The sequence below is a fragment of the Lonchura striata genome, chromosome 4A, assembly GCF_050655825.1.
Source record: "Lonchura striata isolate lonStrDom1 chromosome 4A, ASM5065582v1, whole genome shotgun sequence".
Classification (NCBI taxonomy): Eukaryota; Metazoa; Chordata; class Aves; order Passeriformes; family Estrildidae; genus Lonchura; species Lonchura striata.
In genome coordinates, this window is record NC_140742.1 from 13,341,175 (window position 1) to 13,365,038 (window position 23,864).

The window sequence follows — 23,864 nt, forward strand, 5'->3', positions numbered from 1 at the left end:
CCTCTTCTTCCCTTTGCACTCATATGGAAGGCAAAATATCAATAATTCATAACTATGGATGCAAAGTGGCTCATTTTCAAATTCACACCCAACACCCAAATATTAAAATTCCTAAAAATTTTCTATCTCAACTTCAGAAACCATTTATGACTAATGTGGTCTTGTAAGTTAAAATGAAAGTATCAGACCACAGGACAACTTTTGCAGCTGGCCATTACCTAGAGGAACTGTTCAGTGGTATGAGCACTGGAACTGATGTTCTGCACCCGAGTGTTACCTGCAAGCTCCCCCAAGCCTTACATCCCACTGGCACACTAAACCCTCGAGAAATGTGCAGTTAATCCACACAGCCTTCCTGGGCAGCATTGCTCCTGAGACAGTTTGGCAGATTCTGATACATTCAGAAATGCAATTCCAAACCAACACACAATTGCCAATACATTAGAAGAGTTTTATGCAACATTAAAGATGATTAAGGGCAAGAAAATCTTTCAGCTGAAGCCAAGGATCACTCTAGGAAGCCCCAGATGGCGACATCCAAACAGGGTACAGAAACTGCTGCTGAGAAAACCTTCTTACAGAGGTCAAAGCGCTTTGCTGGAAATGCACAATGTTAACATCCTGATGTCAGTAAATTTATCCAAAAGTTAGAATCTTTGCTGAGCCATTTTCTTCTAAAAGATTCTAGAACTGAATGCCATCAGAAACTGGTCAGTAGACACTCTGCACAAAGTAGGGCTTCTAACAGAAAAGCAACCAAGGAACAGTTTCTCCACCTTTTAGTTGCACTTGAGCATAGTAATATTGTTTCATACATGTCTTCCTTTCACAGCAACTGAGATGAGTGAATCTGTACTTTGTTCGTTACAGATGCCTTTTTAATTGGTATTACTTTGCTGGGAGGATCAATGAGTTACCTCAGTGCTGCCCAATTTACAGTTTTGCTGCAAGACCTTTTCCCTTAGAAATACTCCTAAATTCTTGTCTTCAACGAAAACTGCCTCTCACTGGAACAAGGAAATAATTTTGCTATCTAATCTGCCTCCTGAAACCTTGCCTAAAGACAGCTCCTGCCTCATTGGTAATTTATTTTTTGGGAAATGGGAAGAAAATGCATTTCTTTTTGTCTTTCAGGCCATCCTTTTTCTAATTTTTCCTGCCAACTGGCATTTAATAATATTGCTTCTGCAATGAACAGAAAGCATGAGATTCTCTTGAAAACAAAATGTTGCAATTTAGGGGAAAAAAAGAAAGTCAATTTCTTCTTCTTACACATCCACAGAGATATGTTAGCTAGAAAATATCCATTATGCCTTGCCCATGGGGGGGTATGACACCATCCCTCAAACCTCTGCTTATGCCATGTGATGTAAAATAATTTTAAGTACTAGACAGAAACAGTGCCCGCAACCCTGCAGGTTTAAAGATGAATCATAGTTTCTGCTCTCTGAATTATGTCTCCATCTGCTTTGATTTTGGGCATTGGAACTCAATCTTGGACAAAGAAAGTTGATGCCAACAGCTCGTGAAGCCAGTGCCCATCAAAGAGATGTGCTGGCTTTAAACTGAATGGCCCATGTCAGTAAATACTGTGAGGCTGAACACTGCAGCACAGGGACACCATATGTGAATTGAGAGGAATCAGCAAATGCCTTATTCAGGGGTTATAAAATGGATTTACTTTGCATTGGTGAGGTTCTAGACTCAGTAATATTTGGTCCAGCTGTTTATCAGACTTAGCACATTTACATATGACCTTCTTCAATCCCTCCTCCCCTCCTGCCAGCTGAGAAAAATCAATAGTGCTTTGTTGTAGGGTTGTGAGAAATTCCAGAAGTGCAAGATAAGCTACTCTTTCTCAGTTCAACCCTAATAGCCAATGGAGCTCAAGCGAACTCACAATTACCAGGGCTATGGATCACTATTTCTGTGCTATAATGACTTAAGAATATTTTAATGCTAGGAAAAAAGAGTTGCCATCATTTCCAAATTTCTTTCTGCAAAATACTTACATATGATGTCCTGGGAAGCCTCCATATGAGGCCTCAACTTTTGGACAAATAGAATCAGAAGATCTCTCACCTCCTTCTTCTCCCAACATGAAAGAGCAAACTTATTTTAAAGTAGAAAACAGTGGAAGAAAGCGCTTTTAATTAATTCCCAAATTAATTAGAAAAGCCCATTTTATAGGAGAAAAAAAAGCAACTTGGTTACAAAAGAATGCAAGCATCTTAATCATCTCTGTTTTACCACTGTGAAGCCCAAGTAACACCACAGGGCTGAATTGTATTAGACCAGACTTCCTGAAAATAAAGATCACAGCCTTGCCTGTTGACCTCTGCAGGATTTTTGCCTAAGTAATGACTGCAAGATAAAGCCTTTTGACAAAAAAAGAAATGAAACCGAATTTTAAAAGAAAAATGTGTAAAATAAAATGCAAGGCAATTATCTGATTACTAATAGGAAGAGGTACAGAGCCACAAAGTATAATGTTCAAGGGATTATCCAGCTTTGAACAATGCTTGCTTAACAGCTGCTACCGAACTGTGGTTTGTGTACTTGGCAGAGAGTTTCATTAATGATAATCTACAGTGTTTACAGCCCATAGGCCTCTAAATATGTTAAGAACCTTTTTTATTTGTATTTTATAATCCTTTTCCCTCATGTTTTATGTTTTTCTTGATATTTTTGAGATCTGAGGGGGTTTATGTTTCAAAATGATTCATTCTGCTCTGACAACTGCAGAGCAAGATTGCAGTAAATGTTCCCTTGTTATCAAGACTATGTATTTATAAACAGAAAGGAAAACCATCTAAATTCATACCAGGATTTGGATCACCACCAGCTAATGCATTCAGATGCCAATATACAGTGCTCCATTGTTTACATGCGAAAGTAAATGTCAAACAGAGGTGTCTTTGCCAGTTACTAGATATTCCTCAATCACTCCTTGGATATGTCAGGTTGCAGAAAATTGAAACTGCCTTATTTTTGACATTGCATGTGACCTGAACTTCATTTAGAGGAATCCTGCAATTATTTTAAAGGTACAGTATTGATTAAGACCTAGATTTGCTTTAAAATTTGGTTTTCAAATGCATCCCTGGTCTGTTCTCTATGGCAACACTTAGGTAACATCAGGAAAACAGAACATAATTAAGAACATAATTTTGTTGTGGAGGGCATTATGTATTATGCAGTACACAAGGAAGAGCATCACGATTCAAACGCCAAGTCACCGAGTCCTGGCTGCGATGCTCTGAACACACGCTACTTCAGTGGCCACGACTGTGCCACGGTAAAACCGAAGGAGATTGTTACTTCAAAGCAATTAGCATAGCTGATTCTGACACAGGGCAACACACTTCCCTTCAGCCTTTGCCCCCGTTGAGCTCTCCCCCGCGCTGCGCTGGGACTGGCGCGCGTTCGGTGGCCGCGGCCGCGCTCGGCTCCGGAGCCTCCTGCCAGGCTGCGCTCCGGGGCCGTGGCACTGCAAGGCTCCCTGCACCCGCTCGCTGCCAGCCAGGCCTCCCAGGGATGTGGGATCCCCTTCCAGCTGCTGCCAGGCCCAGGACACCGCACCTGAGCCACCGGAGCACTGAGCTGCTGAGCCAGCCTCACTAAAATGCACACTTGAAAGAAATCCTCTCCCCTCCTGATCACTATTGGTTTCTATAGAAACAAGAAGGAACCTCTGTTCTTCTCTAAATTTTTCCCGTAATGCTTTTTGCAGACTGTGTGAAACCAATTTTTTCTAAGTTGATTTTTTTCTTTTATTTTTTAGACTCCACAGCCCTCCATTTCTAACCTAATTCATCCAATTAAAGAACAATAGATTAGATAAAAAATGGGCATGGGGTTTAAATTTTAAGCAACTAAATCCTATGCATTAACTATCTGTGGTCAATCCATCTCTCCTGGGTCATTTTATGACTCAAGCATTTCAAAGTAAATAGTTTAAAACAACGGTACATCACAAGAGTTAAAAGGGGTCAAGAGGATATTTACTTAACCACTAGTTGACTTTTTAACTCAGAAATATTTCAGCAGTTACTGTATTTAAATGAAATCCATCTCCTCAGCATCCCCATAAATTATTCTAAAACTCCAGGGTTCCCATCCACGTTCTGAGTCACCACCCCAATGCCTGAAACTTCTTATTTAGAGAACTGTAATGTTTGCTTGCTTTGTTATTTTGCCCTTCTCTGGAGACTGCCTTTGCACAGGAATTGCTACAGCTTGTAAATATTCTATCTGCCTTGTTGTAATCATAACGCAAATATACTTGCAGTCAGACGTATTAAAAAAATAAGGGCTGTTGAGCCATGAAAAATTGCTCTAACAGAGGTTTGACATTAAAAAATTAGAGAAGAAAATCTTTACAACAAATAGAGAACAACAGCCAAAAGTGAAAGTGATGTTATTTGGGATCTTCTGTTCTCTCCTATCACAAAATAAAGGAAGCAATAATCATTATTCACACCACGATGATGCAATTTAATGCTGTTTTATAAAAACAACAATGAGCACTCAATTTCAGCATACACACATAACTTTCTTTTATTGTCAATTCACATTTACTCACACGTTTACTTGGGAAGTTTAATATTCATGCACATACAAATCACTTACTGTAGGTAGAGAGTTGAGCTAAACAGAATAGAGGTTGATTATATCAGGCAATTGCAGATGGGACCAAATTGATTCCTGATGTCGTACTAACACAGTAAAGTGACACACAGGACAGCTTCTGCCCACAGGTCTGAAGGAAGAATTCAGCACAAATACTGGGTTTGCTACTGTTGCTACCACACCACCACTCTCAGATTATCAGCAAAGATAAGAACAGGACAACCATGGAGCTGCAATCTTTGAAGTGTTATTTGTTTTGTAATACTATGTTAGCCTTTTTTTTTTGCTTTAAACGAGTTAAAATCCTTCTGCAGGTGCTAAGAATATTATGAGAGTTGTAAACTGAACAAAGTGCTGTGTCAGATTCCTCCCTACTTAAACTCTAAGTCAGCACACAATTCTTGTACTACTATATATAATGTTATGACTTTCAGCACCAGCTCTGAGGGTCTAGCACAACGTGCAGGGCTGAAGTCACCTCAAAGCCCTTGGAGGATCTCATTAAGGTCATTACTCAAAAATATATTTTTTTATCAAGGAAAAAGGAAAAAAATGCACTTATTTTATTGTTTCTTTCAGTAAATAATTTGTTTCATGTTTTTAAATCTATTTTTTCTTGTTAGATTCAACATGGCAGCTACAAACGCGAAACTAATTCAACACAGAAGTAATGAATAAAAAAAGCATGCCAATGTTATATTTTTTCAAAACAGTCTATCATAGAAACAGCTGTTCAATATTAATTGTTTCACATTGCCAGAGAGAACTTGTCCCATAACTAACATATTTTCAATTTCTTGGAAAAACAATTATGAAGTGTTTGCTCCATAGCACTAATCACACTAGCAGTCATAAATTTGCAGAGGTTTTGTTCCATTTCACCATAGAAAACTATTCTCTGTCCATAAAGAACAATTTTCAGCATTCATTCAACTTTTTAATATTTATTTTAAAAAAAGCCAAAAACCAAACAAAAAAATCCAACAGTTCCAGCACAGACTGCCACTCCTCAAAGATTAACATGAGAAAAGATGTATATGACTGGCTTATTCCAGCACTCAGCAGTCCATCAATGATGCACTGATATTAATAATGATGGAAATATCAAATGCCTGGTAATCTACCAAAAAATTGTATGGTACCTACTATGCACTTTCTCCTCCTGTCTCTCCAGGGAGAAACAGCTCTCTAGAGCTTCATGCAAAGAAACTTATTTTAAGGGATATATTGGTCAAAGGGAGGAGGATGCATATTTCATGCCAAGAACCAGAAGAAACACGTGTGCCATAACTATTACTGTTATACCTAGGAAGAATTTAATCTATGCTAAACTCAGTGAATGGATACATATGATGTAGAACAGTGCAAGACTTATGCTAGCTCAGAAGTCTCTGTGAAAGTGCAGAAACTTTGTCAACATTAGACTATAGTGAGGCCTACATGTCCCTAATACGGCAGTGGGTGAAGAAAAGACACCTTATTGATGTTATTCAACTTTTAGAAATAGAAAAAAATATCAAAGTAAAAACCCAAAAGCTTTAGAAATGGATGCAGTGATATACTTTATTTTGGGCACAGAAAAACATGCCTTCCTTCTTTACCTTACTCCTGGTTTACCCTACATACAACTCCACACCTGCACGTGGCCACCTCCAGCTCTCGTGACACAGCTAACAGAATCCTCTGTCTCCCTCAGTTTGCTGTGGCTGCTATTACAAGATTATGTAGCAAAACAAGAATATCCAGTTGTTGGTCATTGATTTATCTATAAAACAGTAACTGTAAAAATGATAGAAGAGGTTCTGTACTAGACAGTCTTGTGAAACAGTTTATTACTTAAGCATTAATGACCCGTTTAGAGGTCTTTACTGGTCAGGTAATGACCAGCTAAAGGAGTTAAGGGCCCGAGGCAAAGCACTCTAATAAAACCCTGTATACAGCATGTGTTTGGTTCTTCCAAATTCTATTAGGAAAGAGAAGCATAAAGGGTAATGAAAGACATGTCCAAGAGGCACTCATATCAGCCCTCTCATTTTATATTTGGCATAACACATGTGGCCTTATTCCAGTGGCACAAATCATTCCTTGTTTATACTACCACCTATCATGGAGAAGAGCAGTAACTACAGCCGAAAATGGCCAGCCATGATGTTAAAGACCCTGTTGCTTTGGGCAAATAAACCTTCCTCCAACTGACAGAACCCATCCTGCTACTGGAACATCCACTGTCCTTTGCACCTACAGAGAACGCGTGCTCCAAAGGAGAAGGGAGACAATCCAATATTTGCTGCCAGGCATCTCAGACAGCCCTGCCAGTCCTAAATCCTACTCTAGTGGTATTAAGGGTGCAGGGATTAAGTGCTTTCTGTATGCCCATGCAATTCTACTTGAATATGAATACCCACTTGCTTTTTACTGTTTGCATTATGAGAAAAGGCACATTAAAACCAGAGTTTTATACTGATATCTCCAATCTGAGACAGAACAGCTGTGTATATATATATATATATACTCGCCAACAAATTAGAAACCAAGGGTTGGAACACTACCCAGGGCCTCACTCTTGGCTTCAGAGGCAGGTAAAACACACAGGCCCACACAACCACATCTCACTATTACAACCCCACAGCAGCATTGATTTTAGTCCTGATTTACAGCATCATTTGTTCTTGATAAGAGCCACTTGCCAGCACTACTCAGAAAAAAGTAAAACACAATCTAGGAGTGTAAATTAGAATCAAGAGAGGATAAGAAGCTAAAAACTGCTAAAAAACAATGGTCAAGATTCCTGTACTTGCGAGACAACATATTCCAGGTACAAGCAAGTTTATTTGCTCAACATTTATTATTGTCTTCTCAATAGCAAATGAGGATAAAGAGCATTCTGATGAGTAAAAAAGTTTTTTAGTAAAAAAGTTACTCAATCTCACTGTCACTTCCTTGCCTATAGTATATTTCAGTACTTATTTTAAAAATCACTCTGCAGTATTTACATAACTAATTCTAACAGCTTCTGTAGAGTATTTCTAATTTTTTTGTGTGTAAACAGCCTTTTAAGCCATGCTCAAGGCTTATTTCAGACTTTAACAATCCTTCAGAGCTATTGCAGCTAATCATATAAACACACATTAAGCCAAATTTAACTCATCTACTGAGTAGTGAAATGGTGGCTTAACACTTGTACCTTCCAGCTTTCAAGGTTAAATATCTCAGTGCTTTATTTCAGACCATCTGAAGTGATCACAACAGTCTAGGCATTTACTAAAATTAAGTTCTCCATCAGAAGTGGGCATAGCAGAAAATACACACAGTGTTAAATAGAAATTATTATTTCTACAGTTACATACTTTGGAGAGCTAGGGATACAAAAATAAAATTCAGGCCTTAACTAGAAGTCGATTCAGTGCATACAGCACAAAGCCTGTATGCAAACCACAAGATTTCTTAGTTTAAATCCAAATTACAATTTTTTTGCAACACAGGGTTAACAGCAAAAGTGCTGACACAACACTAAGTGTATAGTGGTGCCTGCAAGCAGCGCTATAATTAATCTAAGTGTACTGTCATTACACTAAACACTGCTTCTGCAGCATCATTCCAAATCATGAGGCTCTTTCTCTGTTTCTCAGATAACATGCAGTTTATTTCCAATCATGGCATGATTTGCTAACGTAACATTAGGTCTTGAAGCAATATCTTAATCAAATCAGAATCTTCTGTAAAACAAATCTTTGGCTCTTGGAGAATTAGTAACATCTAATGCCTTGGGATAGAGATGTGAAACTGTGAGCTGAAAAATGCACTGCTGGAGACCATACTCAGCCTCCTTGCTTCCAGCCATTTACAAGTACATCTATCTAGCCTCCTACCTACACACCTCCACTTTATATGGTCATAAACCACCAATGCAATATCTAAATTATACCCTGAAAACTCCAGGTTTGAAATGGGTTGTATGAAAATTCACCTCATGTGGTTTATTCATTTCTGCAAGAATACAAAGCTCTGATTCCTTTTGGATGGAACTCATTTAAACAAAGCCCAACAGCAAACACCCATAAATTAAAGCATTATTGGTATTTATGAAAAGACACACATAAACTGAGTGAATTTTGTGTATAAGGCTTAAAAAAAAGGAAAGAAGTGGAATCTTGCATATAAAACACTAATTGCATTCACAAAGTTATTAAGTACTTTGTGGATTAATACTTTGAAATACGCATTACAGGGAAAGAAGTAAAAATGCATGATGTCTGGAAACCTGTTTATTTACATGCATTATAGATTTCTTTCCTAATGCCTCCTACATACACTGAAGTTATAATGTATTAATAAACTAAGAAAATATGGGAACAGAAGGAATTTAAGTATTTCACAATATCTGTCTGAAGCTAGTAATTTATAATGGATATAAACTTACCCAGAATATACTCACTTCACTTCAACAAAAGCTATATTTGAAGCAATTGTCTGATTCAGTGAGCAAGCTACTATGATTATGCTTACCAAATTAAAAAATACATATATATATGAGAATTATTTATTCTTTACTTTTCATATACACGTCACTGATTAAAAGCCAAGAAGAATTCTATAGCAGGATTTCTATAGTTGTGACTTTAATGTGGAATTGGTATGATAAATTCATGTACATTACTTTGGAGGACTCTTAAGACTGTTCAGTATTGAGCTGGTAAATTTATTTACAGAAACTAAAAAACACACAGTAAACGTCAATGACCAGATGAGAAGCCATGGAATTGGGCCAGCACTGGCCACTGAGTTGTTCTGCACCTTCACCCTTTGCAGAGTTGTAACAGTGAGACCTGGATAAAACATCTTCAGAAGTACCTGTGTTTAAAATACACAAACGCCACCAAGCAATCATTCAGGCTAAAGGTTGATGTGCTGCAAAGACAAGTCATATTTTTCCACCAATAAATGTATCTTATCCAGTAAACAAAGAGGACTGCAGTACACATACACAGACATACATAATCAGAGAAGCCACAAAATATGCCTGATAACTATTCTACATTTCAAGAGTGAATAATGATTACAGGCACATGGTCTTAGACCACAGGGTGTCAAAACCTAGAGCAAAGTAATATTAACAAAATAATCATATTTATTCTTTTATATCTAAAGATGGCAGTCCAAAAACATTTTAATTTAGCAGCAATTTTGCTCCACTCCTTGTATTGGCAGTGGCATTCATGCAACTGCACAGGCAGATAGACCAGGAAATTAATCTGGCTGCAAAGCAATTTCCCTCCCTCCCATTCCCACCCCCACAAAAGAGAATGAGCAGGACCATTCAGCTGATCTGATTCACAACATGACATCCTAAAGCCAGTAGCAGCCCAAGGCAAACAGAACAAATGCATGGCTGGGGTAACACTGGAAGGCAGGACAGAATTTGTCATGTATGTGTCAGATGTAAAGTCAATGAACAAACAATTGGCAGTGTCCAGACAGTGATATTTTAAAGACATGAATACCTGAGGTTCATTATTCTCTTTGTCTTTTCAAGCTTCCCAACTCTCACATTCGGAAATCCAAACTACTTCTGGCTCAGACAGCCACATATGAAATGTACCACTATAACAGCTACTAACATGACCATGTCCTCTGTGCCAGGCAACAGCAGCACATCAGGCTATTGCTATCGAACTGCAATGGCCAAACGCTGCCAGCTGTTACAGCCTGTAGACATACCTGTAGTTAGGGAAAATTAAATTTAATACCCACAGCACAGACACAGAGTCCACCACTTTGCTTGGTAGGGTGATTCTCTGAAGTACAGAGACCACCAGAAAGCTGCTGAGGAAGAACATCCTAGGCCAATGTCCTATAACACTGAGAAAGAAGAGACCAAGGGTGTACTGTCCCCTGTTGACTGAAGAAAGGCATCAGCAGCAAGAGACAAGGTGGTTAAATTGTTTGCCAAGTGATACTTCAGCACTAGCCACACCTGGTTAACTTTCCACATCACCAGGTCACAAGTGTGCCTGGGAGGACAGATGAGCGCAGCAGCTTTTGAGAGCCAGAGACAAGCCCTCAGCTCATGCCTCCACATCTACTTAATCCACTTCCCATTTTTAACATTCTTTCCTTGGCAGCATGAAAGATCTGCTAAGACCACAAGCAGGCAATGACAACGGGAAGCAAGGAGTGCTTGGGATGCAAATCACCCCACCATGGCATGCAGGCCACGGTCACCCAGGTTCTGCTGCCCCTCAAAGGCAACGTGTTCACTTCCACGGCACAATGGCAGCTCACATCTGTCAGCCAAGATGAAAAGTATGAATCCTGGTTATTTTATCCCATTTTTACCAGCGAGAAAACATAAACACTTCTGACTAAAGACCCAACCACCCTCCCCAGGTGAATCCCTGGCCACAAAGCTAAAGTATCAGACTTACTTCTGGCGCTGCGACTGCTGCATTTTTGGTTGTGTTGTAGCTCATCTTCAGGCAGGTGCATAGAGGCTGGTTCCTCCAGGGTACCCTCTTGCTGGAGAGAGCAGCAGCCTCTGCCCTCTCAAGGTGCTGAGAGTCCCAAAGTCATGCTTTCTCTGCCACCAGGTGATTACAGTAAAGCCACAAAGTGCTATTATGGCAGCAAAGCTTTCCGAGGGTTTTGCTGCCTTCAAGGAGACAAGATGGGCTCAGATAGCTCACATCAGAAGAGGGCTGTAGGCACCAGATCATTAGTGGGCAGATCCAACCCTGAGTCAGAGCCGTGTGCCAGCCCTAAAAGGCAGGAGCTCAGACATCATCGTGTATCCTGCATTTGCTAGTGGCTAAATCGAGTGATTAGTCAGCACGGAGAGCTGCTGAATCACTCTTCAAAGGCACCTATCCCCTGCTGACATCAGCGAGGCAGCACAGACAGCCGGGGCTGCTCGGCAGGGACAGGACCCTGGCACTGGGTCCCACAAGGCCTGAACTGCTTCAGAAATCTGATCCCCACCTGCCACAACACACTTGCTAACACAGTAATAATGTTCACATGCACAGCAAAGAGATGCATGCAATGTTGTATTAGTTGTTCGTGCAATTCTTCTGATAATATAATTTAAGATGTAATGCAGTATTTACATTTGGTCTTAAAAATTATTAATATATTTCAAAGTCTTCTATCTCTCATTATTAATTATTTGGGTATCAATTATTTTAGATTAAATGAATGTAGGCATTGATATTCATAGAAGACAAATGACATACTAAGCAGATGAGAGAATTACATGAATTACTTCAGTCAGCTTAAAACCCAAAACCTCTTTTTTGATTAAATAAAAAAAATCACAATATTGATATCATAATTTATTACTGTGATCCTTTAACATTTTACTGACCATAGCAGATTTCACCCGGTTAAATCTGAATTCTATCAACCCTCACAGTAACAAAACCCAGTCTTGGAGATAAGGTGTTCTCCACAGGGGCCAAACAAAAGCTAATCAATATTTTCTAGCTAAAGGACAATCTTTGAGTCAAGATCTGTGCAAGGAAAATCTTTAGCTAATTCTTAGAGGAAACCAACTACTTAGAAATATATAATAAACAATTAAACTTATTGCTTCAAAAGTTTAACAGGAGTTCTAAAGAGTGGCAATTATTTTCCCATGCTAGTGGATGAAAATAAATGTAAACAGTACTTAAAAATGATGCATGAGACAGAAAATATTTGTGACATAAATCGCAAAAACTAATACTGTGAAACTCCTGCTCTTCAGTGATAAAACTGAACAAAAGGCATGCTGGTGTACAGGGGCTTTGTTCATGACAGAATTTGGTATTGTTCTAACATCTACATTGACAGAAAATGGCTGTTAAGCCCTGTGTAAAGAATATATTTACATTTTTTCTTATTTTCTGTTTCTTTTTTATATCTGAAATCAATTAAACAATAATTAAAAATTGATTTTTGGAATGCTTAATCCTGTACATTTGTGAAGGATTGTTTATTTTTTTTTAAAGTAGGGTTTTGTTCCTTCTGGGGAGACTTAAATATCATTGAACAAAATCCTCAGGACTTTTCTTACCAAACAGTGGGATTTACAACAGAGAGGCAAATCCTCCTCTCATTTTTTTAGAGGAGTGCTCCTGTCAAAGTCAACGACACTGCAGCATCCTTGAAAAGCAACAGAGCTCACACTGTATCACCCACTGGAGTCAACAGGAGTGCCAGGAGGATGATAAACTGAGCTATGTTTCAGAAGCACTTTAACACCTAAACAGAGACAAATTAGAAACACTTAGTGGAGGTGTGTACAGGAGAGGTTAATACAATTCCACAGAATGTCGCAGTTCGGTTCACATCTCCAATCTGTCCACTCATGGTGTGGCAAAAAGTCAATATATGTATTTCAAGAGCCATCAGTAACTTCCCCACTAAATCCTGATTGTACTACGACCATGGGAGGCTTCCAAAAGATGCAAGTTACATCCAACAGACACATCTAATGTGTTTGTGCTTGAAGACTGAGAGAAGGGCCCCATCTGACCACGAGAGGGAGAATTGAATCATACACATTGTTTATTCACACACATTTCCATCTCAAACCAAGTTCACAAGGAGGGCAGTTCATAACTCCAGTATATTCAGGGGACTCTGGGCACAGCACTGAGATCCCTGCTCAAATGTCCTTAAGGGAAGAGGGAAGAAAACCAAACCCCAGAATCTCCCTTTTATCAAGGGATGTTGAAGCACAGTTAGGAATGCTGGGGTCAACAGGGAAGCACCATTTGAAGACATACAGGGTATGAGCTTTCCTAAGGATCTTTGGAAAGACTCAGGAAAGCTGTCACAGATGTTCTCAGCTGCAGCCATGCATTGTGGTTTCCACCTCAAAACAGGATACTGGTGTTTCACTTTTGGGATTAGCTATTTCTGAAGTACCACTGATGCTCAAAAGTCTGTATAGGTGGCTGGCTAGTTTTGTTATAAGCTTCTAGACACTGCATTTAGCTCCTAACAGTTCTGCTTGTTTGGATGTTGTCAGTCCTGTTCCTCATATGGAACACAGCAACAATTATGACCCCAGTCCCCCAAAAACCAGAGATCCCGATGACAGAATTTTCAACAAAGAATGTGGACACTGAAACCTGATCTTTTCCTCAAGTCTGCAGACCCAGAGTTTGCTGATAACCCCTTTTCAGGCCCACTGCAGAGTTCATCTCTTTTCTGGCTGCTGGAGAAGTCACAAATTGAGGAATGTATTAGGCTGTCGTGAGAGGTTTATGTTTACTACATTTATTGCTGCTGATAGCAATAACTAAGAACAGTCCCCACTGTGCAGGACTTTGCAGATCTGCAATAAGTTCTTGTGTTCTGGTCGAGTTTCAGTGCTTGGAGAAGTGCAGAGTAATGGATGTAAATAAATAAATTGCAACATGTGGATTATTTCACCCAGCTTCAAAACACACTCCTATTCCTCATTTTTCAGGATCAACCATTCCTCACACTCACTCCTGAGGATTTGCTTTATTTACAGAAGAACTCATAACTGTATGAAAAATTCTATCTCAAGGCTGTCCGGGGTGATTTGTGACTGGAATAATCACAGACCAGTTATGAGAAATTTGAGGCAGTATTAAGCATAGAGCATGTTTTGTTTGTTGGCCAGGATGTCTGAACCTTTTACTGTACTTGAATATATTATGTAAATCTCCAGCCAGCTATAGGAGATGGGAAAAGCTCCGTTAACACAAAGCATGTCACAGCAGATGTGACCGGGTCCCAAACCTTACATGTCAGCAGATAGATCTGGAAATTCCATCTCAAGCCAACAGCAGTTTTTTTAACCTACTGATGTTTGATGAACATCCACTTACGTTCAACAGAAGAACACATGATGTACAGTCTCCTGCTTTGGAGGCATGTAGCTAATTTTTCTCTATTGGATATTTTTTCCTTAGAACATAGCTAAAATCTAATTCTACTCAGAAAAGCCAGTCTGTATCTGACATACAACAGCAATATGGGAACACCTGAGCCACATTTCCTATGCCACTGCAGCTGCAACAAAATTAATGGGCTGACCTACCTCAGAAGGGAGTGAAAACAAACTTTTCCTGCACAATAGCAAAAGCTTTGTTCAGAAATAGGTCTACTTACACTATTTCATGTTACAGAGTTATAGATACTTATGCTTAGGAGAGGGCATTTTGAAATCCAAGACACAGAAAAGCAACTGCTGCTAAATTACTATGCCATGGATGTAATGCAGCTTGGGAAACCACAGATCACCAGCCCATTTTCCAGTTGTGTGGAGAAACCAGCTGCAATTCCATTGTGTGAAACCACAAAGCATCACCATAAGAACACAGAGGTGTACATAGATGGTAAAATAAGTTAAACACATGCCCTATATCATGCACATGTATACACAGTGCATATATGGATATTGGCATACAGCACACAAACAATCCCAGCAGCTACAAAGGTGTGTGCACACATTTACAGAGCTATGTATGAGATCTCTAAAGCTCAAGAACCATCCCTAGCACACACTCAGGGGCTGTTTCTGGACAGTGTGTCCCAGATGACAGTGCAGCATGTCCCCAGGGCTATGGGGCAGGGAATGGCATGGGGCTGGCACATGCCTCCCCATGTCCCTGGAGCAGGACATGCAGCACAGGGCTGGAGGGCACTACCAACCACTCACCCCCCTGACCAAAGGGGCCCCAGGAACTGCCAGCACTGACACAGCAGAATCAGTTTATTTAGGTGGGTACTTTCTTGAAGCTCAAGAATCTGCAAAGAAGTTTTAATGAGTTTTGCAAGTCCTGCTGAAAGCAGAGGCTCTCAATGGACGAGTAAAGCTGGCCAGTGATACTAGAAAATACCAATGCCAGCACTTCTGATAAGCAGGTTAGCCTGCAATGCTTCAGCTGCTATCCTTGGTGTCACTAACCGCTTCATCCTGAGTGTAATTGACTCCAGGGGAAAACAAAAGAGGGGATTTTGGTTTGTTTTGACAAATCCACTGCAAGGCACCACACTAAGGTGCCAAAGGCTACTTTGTATTTACAATGCTGATGATAGGCACAACTCAGAAGTTTCCTGACCTCAAGTACAAACACAACATGAAAGGTGATATATCAAACTGACACTATCACAGCTAGGAAAAAAAAAAGAATAGAAAGAAAAACACCTCAGATTTATACCAGGCTTGCCTGCCTAGCATAAATACTAACATCAAGCTTGCAGGCTTTGTTATATCAGTGCTTAAAAGTCTGTGATACAGCACAAGGGCAAAACAGTACAAAACCAAATGGAAAGTGTTTCTAAACATAAACTTAGAGGAAGAAGAGGAAGAAATTTGCTGGACCGGAAAGGAACTTCAAGTTCACAGAAGTAACAGCACATTCAGGCCTCCAGTACCTTCCCTTTGTCTTCATGCCTCATCTTACCTCCAACCTGCAGGCTGTGGCATCCCTGATTATTGCTCCCACACTTTTTTTTCCACCCTACCCTTGTGCACGTGTGAGTCCTAGCCCTGCAAAGGGTTTCAAGCCCTTAAAATACACATCTCCCAGAAAGTCTCTGTACCTCAGGCTTCTTTACATTGAGGCATAAATAAAAACACTACTAAAAAACCCAAAAGAAAACAGGCTTCCTCCTGCTAAAAAAAAAAAAAAAGTTATTGTTTGTTATCTGGACTCAAATGGAGTGATCCCATACTCAGACTGGCACTCATTCCCTCTGTACATTTGGGGCATTTTAATTTTTATGAAAGAGCATTCATGGATTTTCAGCTGCCTCTCAATCGGGTCCAACAGCACAGACAAGAAGCTGCTCACTGTGCTCCAGGACATTCCAGTACAACTGAGGCAAAAGGAAACTTCATTTAATAATAAAGTAGGGACAGATAAAAATAGTACTACACAGCATCTAAATGAAAGTAATAAGGAACAGAAAAATTTGCAGTTGTAATTGTATTTAATATCTGAATGACCCATTTGTAGATAGACATTAAAATAAGTCACTCACTTTATAAAAGATAAAATAAAAGCATTGATCATAAGTGTGAACATAGCAAAAGCAGACATGTATAAAATAAATTTTTTTAGTGCTTTATATAATCTTTCACGCAGACTAGACTAATCGTGAATATTTTGAAAATAATAATGTTAATAACATGGAGATAGCATTGCATTTCCTCCAAAGAACATACATTTGAATGACAATATTTATAATATGAGCTCTGTATTGTAATTTAATTTAACCATGAAACCAATTTCTGCCTTCAACATTTTATGTTTTACAGTATGAAACAGAACATTATTTGCTGTAATGTAGTTTATTTAACCTTAACCTGATGTGGTGCAACAGTGAATACAGATACACTCAAAATGTTAATAATATGACACACTGAGCTGATTAAAATTTCAATTGTGTTTCCTCCATCTCCTTTGGAAAGTTAATGAATTAATGAATCTTTAAAGGACAGTCAGGGAGGCCTTAAAAAGAAGATGCCTTTTTGAGTAAGGAGAGAAAGTGGCAGATTACAACTTAATGGCTTCAGAATAATGGTAATTTCCCTATTTTCTTCACTTGCCTTAGCTCAGCTAATGGCTTCATTAGTGTCCACACTCTCAAACGAATAATAGAGGACCATGTCACATCCATCTTAGTCACATCACAATAAAACCGTTAAATACAATTCAGCTACCTGCCTTCTGCCAGTCTGGGCTGCAAGGCAGAATTAGCAGCACAATCAATACGGAATCCTGTTATTAGATTTTTTTTTCCTTTAAAAAAGAGCTATATCATCAGGTATAATCATGCAGTGCTATTTAACTGCAGCGCACATTTTATGCTGATTAGATAAGTAGAATTACTCAAAATGGACATAAAATGAAGAGGAAAAAAAAGTGCTTACTTTACACCTATACATCAAAAAACCCAACAAAATTCTGGCTCTTTATTTGATAAAACTGATGGGTTACCTCAAAGTCACCACAGATATATCACATTTTTCATTACATCCCCTCTACCAAATCACTTCACAAACCAAACTAATTAGGCAGCTAAAAACCTTCTTGGCTTTAGCTACCTCTACCTTGGGAGAAGAGATTCCATTCAACCAATTAAAATTTGTTTGGAAAAAAGTCAGTGTAACTGAATATAGCTCCATCAAAATATATCAAGCCCGATGCAACAAGTGCACAAACTGGTATTAGCACCATAAAAACAAACAGGAATTATGATTTTTCAAAAATATGTTGAAGGTTTTTAATTTTCCAAGTAGTTGAATTTAAATTATTTTGTGATCATTAGTTTTAAATGGATTTAAGCTGCACTGTGGATTTTTTTTACTCATTATACGGTTTGGCTACTCTGTGCAACATGAAATCTCTGCTCAAGAGTATTTTTCTCATTATATACATATTTTGTACAACAAATAATATGCAGGCTTTTTAACGACAGTGGTTGAAACGTGCACACTTGGCAAAATCTAATGCACAATGCTATTATTCTCTACTTTTTATCTGTGGAACCCAAAGGAGCAAGCTCCAACTTCTACCTTGCTGAACTGCAGCTGGCAGCAACACATAAGTAACAGGCGAAGGAAAATGGCCCGTTTAATATATCAGGAAAATCTCAAATGCTTCAGGCAAGACTCTGTTCTCAGATCCACAGCACAGATCCTGACTCCAGCGCTCTGCCCCTTCTTGACCCGAGTATCTAACGCTACAAAAACTGCTACGGACATGCAGAGGCAGAGCTTTATTGGATCATACCAATCTAAGGCAGGATTTTGCACAAAAGGATTCCTGGACTGATTCCCCAATTCTCTACATAATCCTGCCATAACCACATCCAACTGACGTCCAGGAAGAAACTGCTTTGTAAATCTCAGTACACATGACGTGCCGGGTATCCGCACTTGTCAGCGGAATAAATTTTTCTGACAACATAAATCTGATCTCACTGAGAAACCCTTTTAAAAATACATTATTGACTGAAAATATTTATATGCACCACTTTTCCTGTTAGTAAAGGTAATATATTAACTGCTTTGCCATTACCGCAAGTAACTGTGGGCCTAAGAGAAAATATTTCTGTATACACACTATATATCCATTTTGAATTAAAACACTATGCCAATATTATACTAAATCACAAGAGAAGTCTCAGTCCTAAACAGACCTTGAGTGACATCTGCATTCTAATTTTTTTTTTTTTTACAAGCAGTTTTTTAATGATCAGACTTTAATGAGAAGAACTGCTTTCAAAATAAGTAGCTATGGGTAAACATGAAATATCCTCTATCATTTCAGTTCTTAGTCATTACTGTACAAAGAATTAAGTGAATTCCGACATACAGGTAGGAGGGGTACAGAAAATCACCTACTTCTTGTCTGCCTGAGGATACTAAAACCTTACATATAAAAACCAACTCATAAAATGACCACAACCCCAAACTTCTCAGGGTGAATCTCAGATCCGTTTCACAGCTCACTGGGGAAGGATTTACTCTCACTGTCCAGTTGTGCCACCTTGGCCTAGGGAAAATTCCCATCAGAATAAAGGAGGAAAACTCCAAAAATGCATTTGCCAGTCCGACCTCAAAATTTACTTCACTACATCACAGCAGGCTGCAACTTTCTCTAATACATGTTAGGGACCTAATTAGTTCTATGACTGGGCACAGAGAACAGGACAAAATTGATGGGTATAAACTCCAGATGCTGTTCTAGCATCAGCATTATAACATTACCAGGCCCAGACACTCCAGATACCACATTTATTATCTAACATCAAATGGACACAGAATTGCCTATGCTTTAAATAAAAAAAAAATAATTTGAACACATAATTGATGCAGAATATTCAAAATATGCAACAGTAATTTTAACATCTACTTTTACAGACATCCTTAGGAGTTCCAAGTTAACTTTTTCCTGGTCATTGCCCCTTTAAGATTTCTGCATCACCCCATCTTTCATTTAATTGCCTCTAGGAAGAATATTTACTGCAGTTAAAAGATGCAGGAAGGAGATTACAATTTGTAGGTAAGTTAGGCAAGGAAGATGCATTTACAACTTTCCTGCTTAAACTACCACAGAAACCAGTTTTACACAGAGTAGAGGTCCCCTCAGAGTAAGCTTGCTTAGCATGCAAGTACACTATCTGCCTAAACTCTGCTTTTCTGATTAAAGTTTTGTATTTAATTAAAATTGTCTTTAATTAAAATGCAAATATTCTAGGACTTTAACAATAAATTGTTTACACTAGACTGAGAAACAGCCCTCAAAGGCTTTGGGAAAAAAATAGTTTCAATTGCAAGCTGTATATTCAAACTTCACTGCTCAGTGAAAATGGGTAAAGATCCTTTTTTCTCCTATTGGCTTAATCTTTTTTAAACAAATGGAACGATATCCCAATTTGTATCTAGAATTCACACAGAAAACAATTCCCAAAGTTATTGGCTGTTGAGTAAGTAATTAGGCCAGTTCAAAACATCTATTGTGTTTGAAACAATTCCTTTAGCCAATTTTGCTAGGAAATGATACTGACACCACAAAAGAATTGCCAGTTAAATGAACGACAGCACAGCCCCTTCGCTGAGTGATAAACACGGAGTGAGCCTGTGTGCACGCAAGGATCCATCTGCATTATCCCTGCACCAGAAACATCCTGCTCAGGGTTCAAAAATAGCCATTCTGTTTACAAGAGAGCACAGTTTAGATACAGCAGATATATAGCCTGCTCATTTCTTTCTTTAAACAAACACAGAAAGACTGCACCCTAGGTTTTGATTTAGCACAAGGCACACTATGTGCTCTGCAGCATCAACAGTCCTTTTCTGTATGAAGTGTTGGGATTCACAGGTGAATTTTCCTTATGACCATTTCATAGCCATCCTCCACTGGGAATAAAATCGAGCTTTTGTATTTCATCCGACTTAATATCTTGAGAACTTCAATTTTTGCCCAGAGAAACTTCAAACTGCGCTCTTAGCACTCTAGTGCAGTAACAAAAACTACATTTATGCACGGCTTGGAAAGAAATTTATCAAATCCCAAACCTTCTACAAAAAAAGAAAAAAAAAGAGTAAATATTGCTTGGAAGGTTTTATGGTTCATTACCAAAATACTGCATTATGCTCATCACCATATCCCTGTTCAAACACTGAAGAGCAGTGATATAAGTTAAATGAGGTAGTAACATTTAAAGTTTGAAAAATTCACCTCCAGGAGCCAGTGGAACAAATCATACATGGGAACTTTCTAACTGGAAGTACCAGCTAGAATAATGGTATGAATATGACCTCTATTGAAGTAACATAAAGTATCCTCATTCTTGCAGAGAAATTCTTACAGAGACCCTCTTGCTATAAATTTGAATTTCCTAAATTCATTGCAGATCTGAGAAATCAAAATGAAATAAATTACCACAGTTTGACACCATCTCCTTCATCACAGTAATTCCAGATTTCAGTATAAAAGCCATTATTTAACTTGCACACCATAATTTACACACTCTTTTACACAATAATTTTTGATCCAAGAAAAGATTCATTTTCCTTTTATAATTATCTCATGTCAAAGTCTTTAACCTTTTCATGTGAGAAGCCAGAGCTGGATTCCTTCTGGAAACATATTCCCTGAGTTCAGCTCCTCTCTTCGTGCTACAGCAGGCAGAGGCTGGACAAGGAGGGCACCTAGGGACACTGGTCTACACACCAGGGCACCAACACCCAACAACAGCTGCCTTCCAAACCCCCTACAGCAAAACCATCTATTGCAGGGAATAAAACCTGTGTCAGCCCAACGTGAAGTTGTACGTACAGCATGAGAACCACCTAAACCACAGCGGTGCACAACTGCTGATTTGCATAATTTATACAAATTAATGTAGATTCAACAATTAGCATTTCAAGAGGGTTTCCTGGTGCCCAGGGAAGGCTGGTGTGAGCCTGGGCAGCCTCACCTGACATGGTACCCGTGCCACGGGGACTGTCCACACACAGGCATCCAAATCACGTCCTTCCTGCAACATATTTCGTTCTGGTGCTTCTCCAATGTTGTGATAAAGATAGAGCAATATTCTTTCTTACTAAAGCTCAGACAACTTAACTGGATCCATACACACTTGTCTTTTCAAAATAGCATTTCACAGTCACAGGCAGGAAGCCTGGGCTGGCTCCAGCAACTGTGGGCTCACTTCAGAATAGGCAGCAGAATAGCCCCCAAAGACACAGGTTTCCTGAAAAAGAGCTGCTCCATCTCCACCCACATTTGGCTCCCCAGTAGAATCCTACACCAGCAAGGCATCTTCATCATCATTCTTCATCACACATACCTGGTTGTACCTGCATTTCCCATTTCCTTCACTTTGGGAACACACCTTTCTGCACCAAGGGCAAGAGGCCACCCTGTAAAACTACATGGTCTGTGTGGACTTGCTTCCACCTGAAATTGTTCAGTAAAATGAAAAATATTATTTTAAGTGATGCAGCAATTACGTTCCCCATTCCTAAAAAACACACCATTCTGTTACATGGCCAGCAATTAGTTCTTACTTCAGGCACCTCTGCTGCCTCATAACAGACTGCTCATTTTTAGCCTGTTTCTAATTTACCCGCTGGCAGAGGTGTGCAAGAAGTCTCAAGCAATGGAGTTGCAAACCCACATCAGTACAAATTTCCTTTTTGAGAAGTTTCAATCTTGTTTTATCAGAGAGCAGTGCCTGTGCTGAGGAAAGCCTATAATGATTTCTCTTTTCCAGGCTTATTCTAGAATTGCATCTATTTTGGGGTTTTGTTTAGATCTGTCGCAGCTTTCGTCCCGTTGATCATGTTGTTTTTCTAACCCGCCCTGAACATCTGTTGGCTCTTTCTGAGGCTGCATAATCCTGATTTTTTCTTTCTCTTATGTATTCCACTGCTATCAGCTGGAGGTTATTCTTGGTTTTTATTTTTCAGTGTTTTATTTTATTTATTTTCATTTGGAAAAAATATTATTTTAAAAGCACTGATTCTTTCTGGCCTCATCTTATCCTGCACAGCAAATTCATATCCACCACAGCTTTTGTTTTGTTTAGCTGGTTTGTTCTTTTTTTGTTTCTGCTTGTTTTTCTTCTTTTAAAAAAAATGCATCAATATAAAAAAATCAGGTTGCAGCAGACTTAAAGGTGGAGTGAGAAGACTATGAAGGATCTTGTTTTCATAATGATAAAAATCAGTACTTATAAAAGACAGAGGGCTGGCAGCCCTGCAGAAAACATAGCAAACACCGTTTAACCACAAACCAGACACACACACTCTCAGCAGGACCACTGCAAGCACTGAAAGGGGAAACAGTCAAGCCTTGGCCTTCTCGCCAGGGCTGCCAGCGAGGGCAATAATTAGTGCCAAGCATGGGGGTGGGTTTTTCTTGACGCTGACATTGGGAACTGTTTGGAGACTACAATTATTTTGCATAGCCTAACAAACAGTTATCAGATGGCATCTGGTCACTACCGGGCTGGACTGCATTCAAGCCTAAGAGAGACATGTATCTCCTCATCCAGCAAGTCTCCCTACCCAGTGATTACAAAGCAAGTAAGATTTTGAGGTTGACAAGAGTCCCTTTTAGCAGCATTTGGATTATAAAATTGCTCTGACTCACTGCAGTGTATTGCTCCCTCTTAATTAACAGAGCTGAACTTTGTACATGTCTAGACTTCCTCCTGCAGAATGGCAGATTTTGGCCTCCATGAATATCATTTGAAGTCATATTATTTACAGAGCCTTTATTCATTTCAGTCATTTGTTTCAAACATATTTTCCACTGAAAGAAAAAATGCACCAACTGCTGGGCCATTTAATCCAAACTTAACAGTTAAGATGTTTTATTCAGCATTTTAAAAAGAATTGTCTTAGGGAATTTTATGTGCTGCATTTCTAATGTTAACTTTACAGATTGTAAAGTGCCTTGGGATGCACTAGCATGAAAGGCATTAAGGTATTGCAGGATTTAAGCAAATGTGCATTGCACTAAAAAGAACCTTTTATGAAAGCACATACAGATAAAAACCACAGTAAAGCTAGTGTTTATTAAGAGATGCTCAGATTTATTTCTTAAAGCAAAACTATTTTCCTCCTCCACTGGCAAAAATGATCCTTTTCTAAATTAAAAAAAAATCTGCCAGTACTGACATAAAATTGCTGAAATTTTATACTTTATGGAAGAACGTATTTTCCCATTTAAATATTCAGTCTTAAAAAA

At 38.9% G+C, this 23,864-nt stretch overlaps 1 protein-coding gene across 7 annotated transcripts in view; it reads right to left on the minus strand.

Moving 5' to 3' along the window:
• The window catches only part of AFF2 (ALF transcription elongation factor 2), a 350,216-nt gene that overhangs the window by 280,859 nt on the left and 45,493 nt on the right, over nucleotides 1-23,864 (minus strand). Inside the window, exon 1 of one of the 7 annotated variants that reach the window (XM_021547869.4) lies at nucleotides 11,058-11,208. The exons of the other annotated variants lie outside the window; for them this stretch is intronic. Coding sequence (XP_021403544.3) covers nucleotides 11,058-11,080 — 23 coding nt within the window. The 5' untranslated portion in view covers nucleotides 11,081-11,208. Of the gene's footprint in view, nucleotides 1-11,057; nucleotides 11,209-23,864 lie in introns of those variants that run through there. 7 annotated transcript variants of the gene reach the window in all.